Source organism: Polyodon spathula, chromosome 17 (assembly GCF_017654505.1).
Source record: "Polyodon spathula isolate WHYD16114869_AA chromosome 17, ASM1765450v1, whole genome shotgun sequence".
Taxonomy (NCBI): Eukaryota; Metazoa; Chordata; class Actinopteri; order Acipenseriformes; family Polyodontidae; genus Polyodon; species Polyodon spathula.
The window spans coordinates 33,054,184-33,074,874 of NC_054550.1; the positions used below are offsets into that span (position 1 = coordinate 33,054,184).

The following is a 20,691-nucleotide window of genomic DNA, read 5'->3' on the forward strand; positions in this document are numbered from 1 at the left end:
TTTTATGAGACTTTATTATTTTGAATGTCTTTCCAAAGACCTGAATTTTACACATACAAATTACATTTCAGTTGTATTTTTTGCATTAGTATACATTTGCGTTTATACCCAGCATATACTTTACCACATTACTTATTGTATAATAATAATAATAATAATAATAATAATAATAATAATAATAAATAATAATAATAATAATAATAATTGTGATACCCACAGTAGTAATTTCTTTATTGTCTTTGGTCTCTGTCAGCCCTGACTTATGAGGAGTATCTCAAATTAAGAAGAATTTCAGAAGCTGGCCAACAGCTCATTAGCTTAGAAGAAAAGCTGTATGACTGTGTGCATGGAAGTGAAGACCAGGAAGAGGCCTTAAAAGAGGAAGAGGAGCTGAAAGTAGCGTATGAAACGTTCAGCCAAGAGCTCTGGACAACCATTGCAGCCGGGGTCACTCTCTCGGGGGAAGAGTTGAAACAACTTGCGTCTGCTGTGTGCTCAATCGAGCAGGAGGAAGAGCGGGACAAGAAATGTTTGGAAGAGAAAGAGAGAAACTGGAGGATCCCGCAGTGGAGGCCGAGGGAGTGCAGGAAGAAGCTGGACACTGTCCTGCAGGAGGCCGTAGAACAGCGTATGGAGGAGATCCCAAAGGTCAAAGAGGCCGAGAAGCTGTCCTCAATCAAACAAGACATATTCAAAATGGGGAAACGGTTGAAAGAGGACCTGGTCAGCGTTGTAATGAATGTTAAGGGCTGTTACCCGGAGGGTTATGATATCTGCAATGTATACGCAAAGTTATACCACACCACCTTCTCCTCTCGGCTCAAGGAGATTGTAGAGTTCGGGCTGAGGCAGGAGGATTGCTCCTATGTGCTGGGTTGGGTCCATAATTATTATCAGAAGTGAGTGACAGTGCTTATTACTTCTACAGAATCATGTCTTTTTTTATTTTTTAGGGAAGAATCATGATCAATTTTATTCTAAACATAAATTCTTCTTACTTTTGACTTTGCGGTTAAAGGTTTTTATGTAGAGCATGTGAACCAGGAATATATAGCTTTGATATTTCTACACACATGTTCAGGTTGCAAAGTGAAATCTAGTTCAGTAATATAATGGAAGTTTAAAACATGTATTTTTTACCCAAGCAGGGGATGAATATAAACAATAGCTATATAATGTAAATGCTCATACACAATGCACCAGTGCTACACTTTTAGCCAGGGTTTGAAATATACTTATGGAGTTTATTTGTATCTAATTTTTTTGGGGGGTGTATTCTTGTCCATATTAATTGTTTCAGTGACATATTAAAACACAGAGACTTGGAAAAAGAGATTGATGGCAAATCGCTGGGCAGTCTTCTTCCTGAAGATGTAATTAAACAGCTGGAGTCGCAGTACCTTTCAAACAGAGAGGTGAGGAGGATCTGTACAGACCTTTTAAAAAGGGCTGGTCAGCATTAGGTCAAAAGTTTGGACTGTTAGAGTGCTGCTTTCATATTGCACAGTAGCTGGAGCTAAAGATGTAACTGCTGTGTGCTGATTTGCCCATATGCCCATTGTTCTACTTCAGTAAGGGCTCCATCTTCCACTGCCAGCATTAAAATGCTCTAAAATACTGACTCTAATAAGAATATGCAAAACCATGTTTCTAAGAGAATGCAGGCCAAGAGCATTTATGAAATATCCAACATTAAAAAATCTGCAACCCTCTGGATAGTAATGCACATTTAAATATGAAATAATGTTAAAGTAGGTCATCAAAGAAAGAATGTGCCAACTGAAAGTCAATAAAACATCTCAAAGTTCTTGCCAATGACACGATGCGTCTTCTGATATGAAACCATCTCTCTAAATCATTAAAAGAAGTCACTGATGAGCCAATGGCCGCTACAGGATTGCTCCGTGTTTATTCATGAGACGGTCAGCCATTGCGTGAGGGCTGGTACTGTAACTCTTATTGCATTTTATTTTTTAGTGTGAAATAAAACAATGGCTCTCTAATGCTGTGGGAAATGAAGTAACCAAATGGATGGAAGGGGAAATCCCAGAGCAGGTGGATGGGTTTTATCACAGTGAGATAGCGATTGATGTGATCCAGGTATAAGAGAGTATTTCTTAAACTTGTTAAATGCCTTGTTTCTTTAGCAGCAGTCAACCCTTAAGTTTTACCCACTATTTCACTGCTGTGTTCAGGCGTTCATGTTAGTCAAAATGTTTGCATTTACAGTATACTGATGTCTAGTGATGCATAGTTAAGCATGCTTACTGGCTGGATAGTGCTGAGATGGCTTTTTGTTTTTAGTGCATCGAAGGAGCAGTGAAGGAGGCAAAGGAAGTGCTAGACAAGGAGTTTGGAAACATGATGCGCTTGTTCATGTGCGCACTGCTGGAGTGTCTGGAAAGGTAAGAGATTTTAGAAGCTATGAAGATAATAATAATGGCTTCTGTGTGGAACTCCAGAACTCCTTTTGAGGTCAAGGATGGTTGCAGAACTATCTGAGCACAGAGGGATCCTGTGAGTTGCTTGTGGTTATTCAGTCTTGTGCTTTTACTACTTAAATGTACTCAATCCCTTTTCAGGTATAAGAAAACGTTGGAAGATTTTATTAAAGCTAAAGAAAAATACAAGAATTGCGCTGCTGTCATTAAGGCAAATATGTTTAACTGTAAACAATTCAGGTAAGCTGCTTCTTCTATCCAAACAGAAGTGCTTTGCCTGTGTGGGTTGTGTACAGGATTGATTGCATGAAGATTTGAACATGCCTTCTATTTTTATTTTTTTAATTTAGCGTGTTCAGTTATAATTTTTTTCCCCAATTTGGAATGCCCAATCGCTTTTCTCCTGACCGCGACAATTCCCCAAATGGCTCAGGAGACCCAAAGATTCAGTGGGCGTCATCCAATCCCACGAACAAACCCATGGGAGCGCCTGAGCCAATGGGACGCTCCCTTTGACGTCCCCAGCGAAGACCGGCCGCCTTTTCACAGCCAGGACGCGAACCTGCGCTGTATGATTCACCCCGCTCACCACATGACATGAAATCATATTCTAATTTGTTAGTAAAGCTACAGTTTGAACCAACTGCCAAGTTAGCTATCTCTACTAACTGCTAATTCATTGTCCTGTGGTTTGTTTTTATGTGTTTTTTCTGCATCCATTAGAATCTATTAGCTGCTAAAATCTAGCCAATAACATGAGTAACTTTCTCATAGACTCGTAGTTATAAGTTATGACCACACCCATTAAATAACATTTGATAAGCCTTATTATAAATATTATGTTGCTGGTTCTGTATATTGACATCTGTATAGTAAAGTGTGAATGGAGTGCAACACCTCCAGTGTTTAACCTCTTTCTGTTTTCCAGGGACTACTTTGAAAAAATCAATGAGTCCTTTGAGGCAGAAGATAAAGAGAAGTGTCTGTCAATCCTGAGTGGTCTGGAGGACACTGGCTATAGGTATCTGGCTGACCTCATGCACCTGCCTCTGAAGGTATTGGACAGTATTTTCTGATGTATTTATTTCTGAAGACTCTTTTTTTTATCCCTCGTGGAAGCTTGCTATGGTATGCCTTGTCTAACAGCATTGTGAAAGCTTCGTGAAATGATACACTTGACCATTTCAGGGTCTCCCTTTTAGAAGCGTTTAAAAATATCTTTACCCTGAAGAAAATCTAGCTGGCCCGTTCGATTAGTAGACCACAGCATTGCCATCAATAGCAACACAATTAACATGGAACAGTTGTATTGGTTTATAATACAGTGATACCAGTGGGGTGTCAACATTTTTTAAAAAATAAATAAAAGAAATACCACCTGGTGGTAGCAGTGCTCAGCCATGCAGGACCACTAAGTGCAGTGTGACAGCCCCATGGCTCGCTGGGGTGCAGCTGCATTTCAGTCCAGCTAGCTAAGCTGACATGATTCATAAACAAGGAAAGAATAAACTCAATCTCAGACAAACCCTTAGAGAATTCTGATTAATCTTTAATCATTATGCAAAACTGCAAACTATATATATATATATATATATATATATAAAATTATTATTATTATAGATTTTTTTTTTTTTTTTTTTTTTTTTTTAGCCCAGCTACAAAGTGCTGGTTACCCAGGAATGGCTGACCTGTTCTAACCCTGTCATGGATACCATCCTCGATCTGGCTGAGAAACACATTCAAGAATTCAGTAAACTGAAGCCTTGCTGTTTCCAGGTACAGGACGCTGTCAGTTGTTCATTCTTATTTCTTAATCTTTCGGTTTTTACCAAAGCGCAAATCGCAAGAAAACCATGGTTACCTTAACCTTCAAACCATGAAATGCGTTTGGTCGTCTTCACTACTGTGAGAATGATTTTCCTCTGTGGTCAAAGTGCCCATGTAATACATTTACCATGGAAGAGGCAGCGTCCATGCAGTTTGCAGATTGGAGAAAATACAGGCATATATCTTTTAAGGACATTTGCTTAACTGTAGTGTATCTGATCTTCAGTGTACTTGCGTGCAGTGCCCTGCTGACGCTGGTGCGTATGAAATGTCAATTGTAGGACTTCTTCCTGGCTTTTTTTTTGTTTATATAAACAGTCTGGCAGGGGCATGCACAGAATATGTGCTTAGAAAACATGTTGCTGCAGGCAACTAAACTGTCATTTCCAAGCAGTATGAGTCACCCATTGTCAGAATAAGAAAGATAATACATCTCCCTGGCTATTAACACTGGGGCCTTTTATATAACAGGAATTGCTGAAGAGGCTGCACTTTGAGGTTATTGCTGAATACACCAAGAGGATCATGAAGAAGAAAATCAAACTGAAATATGAAGAGCAGCAAAAGGCGATGGCAGAGAAGATATGTGACGACTCCAGGAAAATCCAGGAACTGTTCACACGCTACGTAAGTGTCTGGATAAACCAGAATGTTTGGATTTAGTGTCCGTGGCTATAGGCTAGTGACCTGGCACTAATGAATGCTGCTTCCAGTGAGACAACAACAAAATGGGCCACAAGATTCTAGGAATGGGTCCCCCTAGTGGCTCATCTAGTAAAGCACTGCTGCTTGGACTGCAGGAGGAGTCATGCAGACGTGGTTTGAATCCTGCTTGCGCCAAGTTGGCAATCCAGTGACCCACAGGCACCACTAATGCCACGAATACCCTTTTGAAACCTATAGTGACCTGTGGCATGTAGATTCTTACATTCATTTTATGTGAGTATAGCAACACGCACAAGACCAAACAAATTGTCGTCAGAAAAGATTGCACAGCGGGTTTAACACACAACAGATTCAGGTTCTAATATCAGCACATCGCTCTTGTTCAGCACATCGCAAGGTTCAATCAGAATTGTACATAATAAAGAAACAAATCGAACATGCCATGAACTTGTTACGTTGTTGTTGTTGTTGTTGTTTTTATATATATATATATGTTCTTTAGGAATCTAAAGAAGAGTGGCTGCATCATGTCCTCCCAAAAGTAGCCGAAGTGATCAAGCTTCAAGACCCAAGTATGATTGTACTAGAAACTGCAACTCTGGTCCGAGATTACCCTGATATCAGGTGAGCAATCTGAATCTGAGTGCAGTGTGACGTGTATTTGTTCGCAGTCTTCTTTAGAAGAACAGTGCAATATTACCCTCCTTCGTCACGTTCACTGTCATGTTTCAGCAAGGTACAGATGGAAAAATACAGAGTGCGCTTTCACCTTCCCAACAGGGCACGTGTCGTGCACATTTTACCCAACACGTAAAACCCCTTTCTGTTTCACATGACAGCTTGATAAAGACAAACCGAAAGCTTTCATTCAGCACTGCACTGTTGTGCTCTTACATCTTATTAGAAGCCTTGGGCATACAAGGGAAACTGCAAACTCAAGCAGTGACTGATTTCTTTTTGATGAAGTATAGGTTGAAATATTTAACGAGGTAGTTACAGCTATGGATTTAGAACACATGTGACGACTTGCAATTCTATATTAGTCCTTTTCATCCTGTTGAAGTTGGATTTGTGTCTTTATAGATCTCTTGTCAGTGTGAAAATACAGAAAGGGAATTAAAAAGGTAGAGGAAGGGAAATCCTTGTAAATAATTAAATGTTGATGAATGAATTTGAATTTGGGGATAGCACGTCACTCCTACTATACAATAGCTACATATAAAATAACCCAGTAAACCCTCTGTACTCTGAAGCAGTTGGAACTAGAGCCTGTTCACATGTGTGTTTTGTTCAGAGTACTGAGTGCAGTCTGCACCACAGTTACAGAGCCTGGACTTGCTTGATTGGACCATGGTGCAGTGGAGCAGCATGCTGTGTAAACGCTGTATTGATTTAATTGAATGCATCCACACCATAGTGTTACTGCTGAGTCATTACAGCCAAGAGCAGAGAGGAATGGGTCTTCAACAGATCCTTAGCGATTGTCTTGTAAAAGTTTACCACGGTGAATTTGCACAGCAGTTTTGCAGTTTACCAGGCTGTTCTAGGCTTCGACCTTTTTTTCTCTTTCATTTACTATGCCGTACTACACCTTGCTATGCTTTAAGATGCTATGAGACAGGAAACTTGTATTTGGGATTGATGCAGAGACCAAAGCACGTACACTGATCAAATAGCACTTTCCTATTTATTTTATTTATGTATTTATGTAATTATTTCAAATGGTTTTCCCCCCACAGCAAAAAGCACTTGTCTGCTCTGCTCTACATTAAAGCGAATCTGCCCAGTAAAGATGCTAAAAGCGTTAAGAAGGTTCTACAGCTGAAAAACGAAGACTTGAACATTTGCCGCTCTGCAAAGCCTTTCTTTGCCCTCGTTCCAGTGTGATAGAGAATCGCCCTGGAGAAAAAACTGTGCAGTAAAGTACAGTGAAGTAACTGGGTTATCTGAAGGGTTCCTTTTTCAGTGCATTAATTTGCTGTCATGTTAAATGCTGGTTATTTGGCATTAATAGTTTATATATAAAAATAAATCTAATAAATGCATTATAAACTTCACCATTTCAAAACAGCTCATATGAAATTTACAAAGTAAATGGAGCAGGAATGGTAAGGGTTCTGGAATTATAAACCATTTAAAGAGAAGGGCTCTGTACATAATGCAGGGTTACACAAGCTGAACATGGGAAATAAATTGGGCACACTAAACCAGTGGAGCAGAACTCAGATAAGATAACCCTTATGTGGCAAAGTGCCCATCTCTGTGTGTATTTTGTGTTAATGTTGGTGTATAGTCATTGGTACAGACGATATAAACGGGTCTGTGTAACACAAGTGTTTAAAATGTATATTTGTATTTAGGCATGAGGATTGCACATCACTTCACGTGCAAGTAAAACGTAATAATATGTGAGCACGGGGAATTGCACTTTATTAATTCCCGTGCAGTTGTACCGCGACTCCAATTGAATGATTGATTAGCAATCGAGTCTCGGTACAGCTGCATAAAAGCAGCATGTTTTCACTCACTCGGGGTTGTGTGTTATTTTAAGTATTTTGCGAATGTTTCCAAATGTCCTTGAAAAGATTTTAAAGACATGGTGTCCTGCACAACACGGTTTCATAAACGTATTACTGGTAGGCCTGCCTTTTAAACACATGTACAAAATATGATATTGGAAGATGGTTCCTGCAAAACATTACCATAATACTGTAACAAAACCAGAAAATTCCTGTTGTTTTTACTTGTTTATATTTTTGTTACAGCTTGATGAGGTCATTCATATATACTGCTGCTAATGGGGGTCCACACAGCTAACGCATTTCCTATAGATTAGTGCTGGCTAATGACCTATGTATATTAATTCCATTGGAAATACCTGCTCTGTGGTTGTTATTCCTATTATAAGCTGAAAATAAAGGCATTTAAAATGGTTTTGTCTGTGTTCTGTGTTTGTTTCATGAGCGTTTCTATTTTCCTGTATGGTTTCCTGTTTTTAGCCCCTAAGGTTCTTTTAGGTGTTTTGTTTTCAAGACTTTGTTTCCACTTTCATCAAGTCCATTTATTTTCCTGTCACACCACCATAAATTCACTTACTGCGTTACAAATAACAGGACCCTGCCTGAGTCTTACGTCTGCGTGCCACGCTGCACTCAGGAATCTACACAGGGGTCATGAGGGGGCTAATTACTTATCCATCAAACTCTTATCAAACATGATACACAAGAGTCATCCGAGTCAAAGTGAACATAAAGTCTGAATCTCTCTTGCAGTCTTTTAAGAGAAAGTGAACAGTGTTACAGTATGAATGGATCTAGACAGTGTGCAAAGAGTGGGAGGGGTGACCTGACTTCACTCGGGAGACGTACAATTGTATATACCGGACAGGCATTGAATCTCCATTGCCATTAGAGATGCTCTTTAGTCAGACATGTAGGCCAGCTGCCATGGAGACCAGACTGTCATCATCATTATCATGGCCCTGCGTTTCCCAGCGTCACAGAGCTGGTCAATGTGCAGCTGCCTCAGAAAATCATTTTTGGGTTTGAATCTTCGCTGTTCTGCATGTGGCTTTTAACAAGCGGTTTCATAGCGGCAGCCGTGAAATCCCAGCGAACCCCTACAGATACAAAGGACAAACAAACGCCTGTGGCAGCCAGCCCCCTGATGCGCTGCTGGAGAGTAGACAGCATTGGATGTTTACATCATGTCTTAATTATAAACCTGCCAGATAATGAATTTGAGATAGACAAAGGTATTATTTCTTTAACCCAGCTCTGGTATAATGTAACTATCTATTTGCAATCCTGGGTCATCACAAGATTATTTATTTATGTATCTTTTTTATTTACATTCTTTGTGTTCAATGTATATGATGACATGCTAATCGATTACACTGTTTCAAATATTCATTTTTCAAGGACGGTTACTGACTGGGAAGAGTTCGGTTTTAAAAATAAAGAATGTAATTTCCAGATTGAAGCAAAGTGTTGCATCATTGAATTGTCCCACAGTGTTGTCTGCTTGTGGGAAGTTGGCTTTAACCGCAGAATTTTCTCAACACAGCTCATGTGTGCAACATGCACTTCTGTTCAGTGCAAGAAAAACAAGACTGATAATACACTCCCAAGTCTCGAAGTTGTGTTGAAAAAGCCCCTTTCATTTATGTTAAACAGTCCAGTAAATAGGATATGCAGCATGAGAATAATTGTTATTTGACATATTTTATGAAGCAGGTGTGATTGCAGAAAGTGTGATTATGGCATAATTATTTTACCTTTCAAAATTTTAAAAATGTGTGTCTTATCATTACAGCACAATGGAAAAAAGAGCCACAGATGTTCTTTTTTTTAAATACAAAGCCCCCTCTCCACTACCCCTCAGGAATAATTAGCAGGTTTGCTCCAAATTTACTCCAAATTTCCATTAGCACATTTTTTTTCAGGTAGCATAAATACACTCGACTGATTCCAAAGTCTAAAATAGTTTCTTATTCATTTTAGAAATGCAAATGATGTTTTTTTCTTAAAGACTTTTCTTTTTGTTTTTTTGTTGTTGCTGATAACAATTTGGAGTAAATAGCTTTGAGAATCCAGATCATCTTGTTTAATTCATTAAAAACAATAACAGCTCTGTGCAGCTCAGCTTTCCCAGGCTTAATCCTACAAACCCCAGAAAACAACACAAGCGAATGCAAGAGGAAGTCGCTATAAACTCCCCTTACTGTTTGCTCCACAATTGAGTCACAAGCTTTTCAGCTTTTCCCTTTTTTGTGTGCTTGTCTGGAGAACCCCAATTGCCTGCACAGAACAGCCTTCCTTATTCATTTCAAATCGTGTGACAGTGACCTTTCAACTCTGCCATCTCTCCATTTATATAGCCAGAGGGAACAGTCGGGACTGGCAGAGTTGAAAGATGTATTTTTTAAAATCCGATCAAAAACTCAATAAAATATTACTGGAAGAGTATTGATAAGAGGCCCTGTGTATTCAAGTAACACGTTCAGCAAAGTGTACACACACACACTGAAACTGTAATTGTTTATATTAAAATAAACACATGGAAGAAAGAGAATGACTGATACAATACTTTTTTTTTTTAAATAAGATAAGATTTTTTAAAAAGTACTACATTTTTTTTCTTTTTTACGATTGCTCAGAACTCAAAAAAAAAATCATCTCAGCAGTGCTGTTATTCGATATACACAACTCACAATAATAAAAATCATACTGGACAATGTGTCTCCATTGGAGACAGAATACAAGCATACAAAATGTTTTCAAGTGCTGTACCAAATCCCTTTATAATCGTAGCATAACATCAGCATACAATATGTTTTAAAGTGTTGCAGCAAATCCCTTTATAATCAGGTAGCGTTACATCTGAACAGTACAGATGAGCTACTCCTGTACATGAACAGTGGCCGAGTCATTTAACTGAGCCACTGCATCTCTGCTTCATGCTCCTGGCTCTCATCCTCTCGCTGTCCACTTGTAGTTCCCGCAACATTCCTCCAGTTGCCTGCCACACACAGCGTCAGCCTGTATTCTGACTAATATCCACGACTCTGCACTATCAGTAGTAGCTATTCTCTAACAGAAACTGTGGTATTATAAATAAGAGCTGTTTTAAACAGTCCTAAAAAGACCCTTCATAAGAAGATGTGAACTGTTTTGTGTGCTATATACCTTATAACTGAGCGTTTACAGCTTTGCATGTGTATCTACATTGAACACTAAGCTTGGGAGGCCTTGGATGTTGTGATTTCTCAGCGCAAGCAGATGTGCCACCCCAGGCAAACCCCGCCCTTGCACCATGTTCCCAAGTTCAAGCTTCTTCTGCACAGCAGCATAAGTGCAACCACAAAAGCCTCCTGACTGCTACTCTTTGGTTAAACTCTTTATTTGCCACAACTTTGCTGCACATGTCTAAAATGCTCCTTATTTCTGAGTGGGGAATATCTATCCATTTCAACAGGGCGCCGAGCTGTTGAACGCTGCAAAATTAAAAGAAAAAACAATTAGAAAGTATTAGAATGTAGTTAATATTGTTAATATGTAGACTAGCAAATATTTCACACACATATCATATCCTCAACACTTTATCTTACCTTATTTCTGGGTTGTTTGAAAAAAAAACAGCTGCGTCTAGTTTTAACGCTTCCAGGTCCTTTGTCTTAAGAATGTCATTTACACTGCAAATGAGTCCGACATGATTTTCAACACCTGAACTCTACAACCAAAAAAAAAAAAATACAAAAGTAGTATTGCTCTTATTGTTATTCTCAGGACATTCTTTTTTCAGAAACATTCAAGTGTTGTCTTCTGTTTAAGGCAGGTGTGTCCAATTCCACTCCAGGTTTAACAGGTAAAATTATATAATTAACCACTTCCTGATCTGGATGGAGTTTTAATGGGTTCAATTAAACAATTTAGAACAGGGTTGGAACAAAGACCAGGAGTGGAAAAGCCACGTTTGGGCACTGCCGGTTTCAGACATTTGAGTTCTTTGCTTGAATTTTATAATTGAAGTTAGGAATATTTAATTGCTTCCTGTGTTGTAGCTGATACTCAGACTATGTGATCTACAGCAAGTATTGTTTATCTCTAGTGTCTGACTTATTGCCTATCCTGAATTAGCATTAAAAAAAAGAAACATTTGTCTCTAAAAACAAATGAAGTAATACGCGTTCACTTACCAGAGTTTCGAACGTCCTGTGAATTATATTAGCATCCTGATATATCCGGTGTTCAATATTCCCCCACTTTTTTAATAAGTGGTTATAGACACTATTCAGCAGGGCATTGAAGTATTCCAAGCATGTCTGTTGATAGGCTTTGTCCACCACAATCTAAAAAGTAAAACAAAAGTTTGAAACCTAAAATCAATATCCATGCTGGTCTTATGTGTGCAGGTTTGTGTTTTTAAATGTGGTGGTAACATACTAGGTTAAAGAAAGACAGAATGCACATGGCTTTCAGAAAGTCTGTTAGACGTGTACTGGTCACTTCCACTTAGAATGACAGTCATTAGGGGAAACAACTGGGGTGGAGAGAATTGTACTCTCCCAATCCCTGGTCTTGGGGGACCCCTGTGTCTGCTGGTTTTCATGCCACCTTCCTCAATGACTTAACCAAACCCTTACTTCAACTAATAATGTGCTTAATGAGACCTTTTTAATTGTGATCAGCTCTTACAAAGTTGGCGATTTCAAGTTCCTTATAAAATTGTAGTTAACTTGAAATCTGTTTAAGAGCTGAAAACAATTCAAAAGGTCTAATTAAGGTAATGAATAGTCTGATTAAGAGTTCAATTAAGTAATTGAGGACTCAGCTGGAATGAAAACCTGCAGACAGAGGTTCCCCCGGACCAGGGCTGGGAAATCACATTATGAGTAAGCAAATATTCAAAGAGAGATGCTTTTAAATAATCACCTCCCAGACTAGTCATACCTGGTAAGCCATTTGTTTTTTCATTGGAAGAGCCCTCCTGATGAGTTCTGTAATGTCATGTATGGTTTCCTCGATGCTTTTCCCTTCTTTCTTGAAATAGTCTTTGAAGTTAATCTGAAATGTAATATCTAAACATTTTAATAATGCCTTGATAAATAGCAAAGCACGTTGGAACTCCATTGTGTCACGGGTGCGAGGCGTTCTGTTAGCTGGTGATGGAGAAACGAAGAGGCTGCACTCTCGGTCTTCATCAGAGAGAACATGGTGTTCAAATCAAGAACGCCCCTGGTATCGCCTTTAACAATAAAATACACTGGACACTGCTGACTACAAACATATAATATCCAGCAAAGGTGCTTCCCTTTAAATCAAAAGAAATACGCTAAATGACTACAAACAGATTCTAAAAGAAATTGTTAAAACTGTTTATCTTATCTATCAAATCTACGTTTTCTAGTCATCCCTAACTAGAAAGAAATATCAAAAGCGATAGAATTCTGAATAGGTGTTCGATCTACAACATCAATCTTCAGCAGGGAATGACTCGCATGTTGAAAAGCACATGACGCCTCACTTCAGTGGATAAAATCTTATTACGGCGTCAGACTCTGGAAACGTCTGTTTCCCTTCAGCTCCCAGCTGCCTCCCTTATTTCCACACACAGACCTTGAGTTTGTCGACGGGACCTTGCAATAGCAGCTCGGTGGCCACAGATTCTATTTCCTCAAGAGACCTGACTGCTGTTTCGTAGCTATCGTCCGTTTTGTCTTCTGCCATCTTCTCTACATACTCCCTTAAAAGATGAAAAAAAATGTGGAAGGTGTTAGATTCTGTTTTTCATAACTTTTACTGTGGAAGGTGTTAGATTGTGTTTTTCATAACTTTCTTTCAGAGTGGTTGCATTTTATAGAATAATGGTCTACAACACAAATCAGCAAGGCCAGCCGCTGGATAAACAGAGAAACGCTGGCTGTAAAGGAGCTTCTTACCTTAAATGACAGCAATTGTTCACAATCCTCAACTGCTGCTCTTCACAGATTGTCTTTGTTTTGGAACAAGTCCATTTCTTTACATGTTCTTGGTACCTAAATAATAAAAAAATTAAATCTTTTTTCTTACTTCTATGCGCTGTTTGGTTTTCATAAAGTACCTTTCATTTAAAGACGGCAGCCCTATCTGTGTCCTTCACCCTTTAAAACAGTTGACCAGGGGTGCTGATACATTAATGTGTTGATTTCAAAACCAGAAAAGCCACCCTTCCCTCACTTTTACAATTGTGTACCAATCAACACAATTAACTTCCACACTGAGTGTTTTAAAAGCTGACTGGAAGCGAATTTTCCTGTTTTTAATTCAACCCAATAATGACTGGATGGATATAATACCTGCCAATAAATACTTATGAGCATCAGCACACCCCTATTGAACAGCTCACGTGCTCTTCTATTGTCTTTTGTAAAATCCCCAGTATTGTGGCTTTGTGCTTGAGGACTCACGACTCACTTCTGGATGAAGATGACAAGCTGTTTCCAGCAAACGGTCTCAACGTCCCTTGTCAGGGAGCCACTGATCCTCTTCGCTTCTGTTATGGCGCTGTTAAGGACCTACAGTTCAAGGAGAACAAGACACTTCAATTTGTTTTTTAATTTTTCTAAGTAAATACAGCTTTCCACAGTTCCACTTCTTCAAACTATTTCAAATTAAAACAGATAAACTGGTTTTGGAAACACTCTATGAACAGCAAGACAAATGATGATTAAGGAATATTATAGATTGTGACAATGGAAAAACAGCACTTTTTAGTTAATAAAATGTTGTTGTTTTTTTTTAAGTGACCAGGAAAATGAAGCTGAGTGTAAAGCCACTAATATAGCGTTCTTTACCTGTATAGTGTCCACGTAAAGTTTAATGAATTCTTCATCATTTCCGTATGCCACACTGCTTATCGGGGATTGAAATTCGTTCTGTAGAATATTTTCAAGTCTCCCCTCGGCTTTTATCTGGAAGTAATTAGTGTGAATGTTTTAATTGCCATGCATGTGCATGTGGTAAAAAGCATTGTCTTGTTCTCTCTCTTGTTTTTCCAGAATGTTTTGTTCGAGAGGGGAAAAAAAACAGTGGATGCTTTAGACCTACAATATATGAGCTTGATTCGCGAAGTTATTTATTAAAAAAAAAAAAAAAAACTAGCTACTGAACCCTAAGATTACAGCTGAGACTTCTCATTTAGTGGCTTGTAAATTGTTTTAAGTTGTTTATTTTTTTTAATTTTAATTGATGTTTTGTCCATTCAGAAGAAAAAGTATGCTCCTGCCAATTTGGCGTAGTGTTTATGTAAGAGTTCATATGCACAGTTTTTAACACTTTATTTTTCATTTTAGAAACAACCTGGGTGGAAGTTTAGGAAATCCATTTTGCTTTAGAGCACAGGGATCTCATCCTGTCTTGTAATTGTAAAATCTGCAAACAGCCCAGCTAATACATACCCATATCCTCACACGCCAGGAACCACAACGTGTGAATCAACATGTTATTCTGGTTGCCATAGCAAAAAGCAATAAAGAAACAAACATGTACAGCCAAACAAAAAGTGCAACAAGTGAACCCATAAAGATATGGAATATGTATATGACAGACATGCGCCAACAAGCAACGAGAAAAACTCCCTCACAAAAAAGAAACTGTTTGGTACTGCTAAGTTCCTATAGCTATATTACTACTGCACTACTAAGCCTCTACTAAGTATTATTAAGTAGGACCCCACCCCAGAGTAAAGCCCTGCTGTTGGAATATCATGGGGGTCACTCACTCCTCCAGTTCGGAGGACCAATACTACTGTAGTTTGTCAATATCAATTATGCACCTCAGAATTTGTGGACTACATTGATCAAACTGAGCCCTTGCCCAGAGAGCTACTATATGTAATTCAGTCCTTCACAGACAGACTCACTGCCTTTGGTCTGTACTGGGCTCTACCTCTTTCACTGCTGTGTTCTTCTGGGTGGTAACCAGTAACTGAGCAGTCAGTTCTAGACCCTAGCAGTGTGCTTCAATTCTGTTTACCTGGATGGTGTTTAGGAGAATCTTCCTAGCTTTTTCGATCCAGGATGAACACAATACACTATCAAGGTTTTTTAAAGAGTGATCCTTGATCTCAGGGTGGCCCATTAATTGCTCACTGCAAAAAGATAAAAAAAAAAAACGTAATTTGAATATTCACAGTACCAGTTGCTTTCTTGATCAGACTCATACACGGTCGGCCTGTTTCATGGGTAAATCTAGTTGTGTTCAACTTCTGTTTTTATTTTAATGATAACAAAAGAACACTATATTAGTAATAATAACATTATACGTTTTCCCCCTAATTTCCTAAAGCTTAAGCATATTGCTGGTGATAGCAGTGTTACAGGTTTTTTTTTATTTTAAATTAAATATTGTTCCTCCACAAAATGTAATTGTTTACTTTGGTGGTAATGCTCGAGTTCCTGCATAGTGAACAGCAGCACCTAGTGGCTCAATGCTGTACTACTATTTTAAACAGAAATCCTGCATTTCTCCTAGTGTCATTTATCTGCCTCTTTCTGTTTCTTTAATTGGTGGATAGAATTAGAGGATTTATGACAATCCAAGGTTAATGAAGATATTGCCAATAAGATCCTTCCGGTCCCTACCTTTTATAAGTATTTGCAACCCAGAAAAGCAACAAGAAGAGGTCATTAGGCTGGAGGTTCCTCTCTAAGGCTTTATGCAGCTGAGTGAAGATGCATTTATCGAAGCACTTTGAGTAGGTGTCAAGCATCAGGGTTGGATTTGAGCAGCTCCTTGTAGATATCAGCTCTTTTAAAATGCTGTTTTGCAGAACGGCTAGATAGGCTTTGATTGATTCAGTCTCTTGTGGTGGGAACTGCGGAAAATTCCCAGTCACTATTTTTTCCACCAGTTGGATGAATTGCTGGTGCAAACTGCTGGGCATGTTTGAAGGACAGTTCTTCTTCCCCCACTGGATTGCATCCATGGCGGTTTCCACAGTTTCTGTCAATGTGGTCTCTTCTTCATGGAGGGCATTCTCCACAATGCTCTGCACTTGGAGCCACACATCCCTGTGCCTATGACTCACTCCTGCTGTTGTCTTTGCATCATGCACACACCTGCAGACTTCAAGCAGTCTACGTCCATTTGTTGAAGTCGCTACATGAAATTTCACTAGGAGACAAAGAAAAAACTAAATCACTTTCAATATATAGCATTTAAAAAAAAAATATCATGATACTCTGTAATAAAATATCTGAGTGGTTATTTCCTCTTTACTCATTTACTTGTTGTTTTGTTTTTTTCCTTTCTGATGGCTTGGAAGTTTGAGAATCTAACCCACATTGTTTTACCCTCACAAGAGTTCCTATAACCTTGTCATTATTTTTAGTCTGACATTACATCATCATTGTACAGTGTTAAACAGCAGTGAAACTTTCCCAAGGAAGTTGCTACATTATGCATGCCAGTATTTTTTGCTTCCTTGTTTTGGGTTATTCATTAATTAGTTACGTGAAAGTTTGAAGTATTTCAGTCAGCAAGGTCAGCTGGTCAGTTTCCTTTAAAAAATGAAGAACCTGCATCAAATAAACAAAGCATTTTGGGACAAACATTTGTTTACATGAGATGGTTTAAATAATACATTTTAATACTAGTAATAATGTAGGGAAAAGTAACAGACAGTTAAAAGGTTTTAAAAACCTCCAGTCAGTCAATCCCATGGGCAGTGAATCAAAGCATTGTGACAGCTTGTCATTTAACTGCATAGCTGCCTGTGTTATGTTTGGGATGAACATAGTGTGTCTGTTATTATACTTTACCCACACTATCTAAATAATCAGCCACCCTTTCATCATTTGATTTGTATGTATGTTTTTAAACATAATATATTATTAATGTGTGCAGGCAGGGCATTAGAAAGATAATCTATTGCAGATGTAAAGCTTCAGTGAGCCGATCTGCATGTACATTTGTAATCTCCATCACACTGAATGTTAACACAATTATTTTTATTGCTGGAGTTCAATAAAAAATGTAAGAATAAAAAGTGAAACTATGCATCAAAATGATCCATGTTACAAGTGCCCTATACTTATTTCTCAGTGTTACAAATACAATTGTGAGTGTACTCTGGCCTGTCTTACCGTTTTCTTGGGTTGCTTTGTCTTGTTCCAAAAGTGGAGCAATCTCATCCTTACTTTTAGAGAATATCCTTTCCATTACATTTTTGTAGCTTCTTTTTTTTTTTGTAGAGATACCTGGCATGGTTCCCACTCTGAAGAAAAAGCATATAGTGATAAGAGGAGGCACTAATTGAAGCAGAACAACTGAACTGTACAATCCTGCCCTGTAAGAGCGGAATGCATCCTCTTTATCAAGCCTTACCATGAGCCCGCACATACCGCACTTCTGCACACTTAAAAAGAAACCTGCCATTCACAGAGGCACATGCTATTGGGACATGTTATTTCCCTGTTTTTGATTTCTAACTTACATCTGTACTTTTAGGAGTAAACGACCAATGGGTTGATAAGGTAGTGGTGTGATAAGCAGTACATCTTACTTCCTAACAGATACAGGAACCAATACCATTCCCCACTGACCACTTTAGAGGATGCTATTATGAACAGGTGATTTTGCAAAACCAAAATAGGTTTTCATACTTTTTGTGCCCCACTTTAAACTGTGGCACAGCTAGCGTGCGCCATAGAACTGTGACTCTGATGACTTATGATAATGTAAACATGCTAATATTCATATGTTAAGAAGTGTTAGCACATTCCTGAACTTCAATATACATTTTCAAACAACCCACAATATGTAACACATTGATCAACCCAAATATATATCAGTGCTCTGTTGTGTTCATGAACTTCCTTTCTGGTTACAATTTAGAATCTCAGGAGTAATATTCACAAGCCTTGATTGAAAAATGCCAACGAATAATTAATTCAACTGGCATCAGTCTTACTCACTGATTTACATCTGCAGTTTTCAGCTATAGATCTGTCAATATGAAAATGCCCTTCAGGCAATGTGTATTTTTATCAGTTGTGTTTCCTTTTACTTCTCTACTGTCTGCTATTGCTTTGAAGAAAACCACCACATTTAGAAATCCCCCAATCCTACATCCCAGTATAGTACTTTCCCTTCCCAGTGTGTGTGGAAAGGTTGCATCACTACATCAGCTTAAAAACAAATAATAAAACTGTTCCCAATCGGAATCCTGGAATAATAAAATTATATGGGGACTGGCTGCTGGTTTCGGTTTGGACATCACAAAAACAATTCTAAAACTGCAACATACTGTAGAAAAAGAAACAGCACTGCTATGAATTCTAATGAAGGATGCACATGGTGTACCAGAAACATACATATCCAAGGATATAAAGAATAGAGTACAATGCTAGTGTCATGAGAAATGAGCCTGGCATCACCAGCTCCCACAGCATGTGCAATAGCTCATGATGACAGCTGCCCATGTAAAGAAGTAGCTCAACTACTGTACATATAAAACTATAAGACCTATATGTTATTTTCTATGCACAATATGTACTGCAATTGAAATCCTGAATAGAGTATGCATGGATTTATTCGTTTCTTTCTTTCTTTATGTAAATGTATGAAACTTCTACCATCACATCAGTAATATCAGTAACATTTTAATTGTTAAGCCCCCCCAAAAGAAAACAGCACTTACTTATCCAACAGTAGATGCTCCAGATAAAAATGTAAATCTGATAACTGAAGGACTCTGCCGTGCTTTTAAAGGGTGGTTTTAGCCTGCTGCTACCAAAGAGGTAATTTCCCTTTGATAGCTCATCCTTCCTGTAGGGACTTATCCAGCAGGCAATCGTCCATCAAAAGATTGGCTTGGCTTGTGTCTTTCAATACCGGTATTTTGGGAATTTTCCTTTGTGAAAGAAGTCAGTTTTCAGGTTTATGCATACCATATAAGAGTCTGGTGTTTGAATGGGGACAACACAATCACTGTAGGAAATAACTGAACAACACCGGAGGAGGCTCTAGCTGTTTGTATTTCACACATACTTTTATTGAGGGTATCACAATTTAGGGGTTTATGGAGACTTACATTACATACTTAGACAATCACTCAAAAAGGACATTTTTGCATAACTTATTAAGAGTATCAGAATCTGGAGGTCTACGTCGATCAGTGTGTATGTCAAGCTGTTTCAAGGTAATCTAGTTTTCATGTTGCTGTGAGCTCTAATTTACAATGCATAGCCTGGCGGGAATGAATGAAACTGACATTCTTGTTTAAAAAGTGAAAGAATGTTTGGAAGCTCATGTTGTCTGACAAACTGCTAATGAAATCAGGAACTCCTGACCTGGTATTTTTTCAGGGGCTGTTTTTAATCAACATATATGGTCATCAACGCCAGGCACTACAGAAGATAAATAAACAAAACTACAGAGTCATACTATATTAGTTAATAAAGGGGAACTTGTATGTACCTTGTTGTGTGTGTTGGGAATCAGAAGGGATTGCCTTGGTGACTCAGTCATAAGTATTGCAAAGCATACTGTTTTGATACAACATAGGAATGACTGTATTTCTTTTTCAAACTTATATCATGCAGTTATATATCTGACGTGGTCACTTCTTAATTGATTGATTCTTGTTAGTTTGTCTCTACAGTGAAACATAGTGTATGGGCCTTCATTTTCAAATATTGATTTATAACAAGAAATCCTTGACTTTACATTCTGTACAAACATGGCTGTAACCTTCACCAGCTTTACAGGCTTAGACAGCTGCAAACATTCATAGCTCTGTATATCCTCCATTACTTACTAGGAACATTGTGAAATAATACAAATATTAAACACAGATTAATTTGTGGTCACTTTTTTATTTAAAATAAATAGCAAGAGTGTTTTCACTGCATTATAAAAATGCATCCTGCCTGCACTTTTGTATACTTTAGGTTTTTTTTCTGGTTTGGAGCAGGCTGTTTTATTTGAGTCATGTTCCACTTTTTATTTGCTTGAAGTGTGTGCAGCTGAGACTTGTTGCTGGGCAACCAGTTGGGTAGTAAAGCTTGCTAATTTACATCAAGGAGAAAAGCATCCGCTTTGCAGGGCAACTACGGAACCCCTCGACTGCAAGACAGTGCCTGTGAAGACTGCTCAGCCAGGCAAGTCACAAAGACCCGCTGGGAGGCTGGGACTTCAGGATCAACAGCAACATGGTTAGTTTAGGATATGTTGATCCCAACCAAGTATACAGAGTGTTAACGTAGTGTAGTAGT

The 20,691-nt window shown here is 38.4% G+C and overlaps 2 protein-coding genes across 6 annotated transcripts in view; one reads left to right on the forward strand and one right to left on the reverse strand.

Annotated features, from left to right (window-relative positions):
- LOC121330327 (tumor necrosis factor alpha-induced protein 2-like) overlaps window positions 1-7,247 on the forward strand; it is a 9,804-nt gene extending 2,557 nt beyond the window's left edge. For 3 of the 5 annotated variants that reach the window (XM_041276771.1, XM_041276772.1, XM_041276770.1), the window contains exons 3-12: window positions 254-899; window positions 1,301-1,415; window positions 1,978-2,100; window positions 2,305-2,405; window positions 2,583-2,681; window positions 3,370-3,496; window positions 4,092-4,217; window positions 4,740-4,895; window positions 5,437-5,558; window positions 6,674-7,247. In XM_041276771.1, coding sequence (XP_041132705.1) covers window positions 254-899; window positions 1,301-1,415; window positions 1,978-2,100; window positions 2,305-2,405; window positions 2,583-2,681; window positions 3,370-3,496; window positions 4,092-4,217; window positions 4,740-4,895; window positions 5,437-5,558; window positions 6,674-6,821 — 1,763 coding nt within the window. In that variant the 3' untranslated portion in view covers window positions 6,822-7,247. The remainder of the gene's footprint in view (window positions 1-253; window positions 900-1,300; window positions 1,416-1,977; window positions 2,101-2,304; window positions 2,406-2,582; window positions 2,682-3,369; window positions 3,497-4,091; window positions 4,218-4,739; window positions 4,896-5,436; window positions 5,559-6,673) is intronic. The other 2 variants (XM_041276774.1, XM_041276775.1) reach the window with 2 other exon arrangements.
- A 2,847-nt stretch (window positions 7,248-10,094) lies between these two features.
- Window positions 10,095-13,460, reverse strand: si:dkey-196h17.9. Its single transcript, XM_041276901.1, has 6 exons — window positions 13,375-13,460; window positions 13,052-13,178; window positions 12,386-12,499; window positions 11,632-11,784; window positions 11,044-11,165; window positions 10,095-10,929 (listed from the first exon to the last, which is right to left on the reverse strand). The coding sequence occupies exons 2-6, from the start codon at window positions 13,160-13,162 to the stop codon at window positions 10,761-10,763; spliced, it is 669 nt and encodes a 222-aa protein (XP_041132835.1). The 5' UTR covers window positions 13,163-13,178; window positions 13,375-13,460; the 3' UTR covers window positions 10,095-10,760.
- Between the last annotated feature and the right edge of the window lie 7,231 nt (window positions 13,461-20,691).

Coding starts and splice junctions, on each gene's coding strand:
- si:dkey-196h17.9 (XM_041276901.1), bottom strand. CDS start 13,162: ATGGCAGAAGACAAAACGGACGATAGCTACGAAACAGCAGTCAGGTCT. Junction 11,785..12,385: donor AAAAACAAATGGCTTACCAG/GTATGACTAGTC, acceptor TTTACTTTTTAG/ATTGTGGTGGACAAAGCCTA. Junction 11,166..11,631: donor ACAGGACGTTCGAAACTCTG/GTAAGTGAACGC, acceptor TTTTGGTTGTAG/AGTTCAGGTGTTGAAAATCA.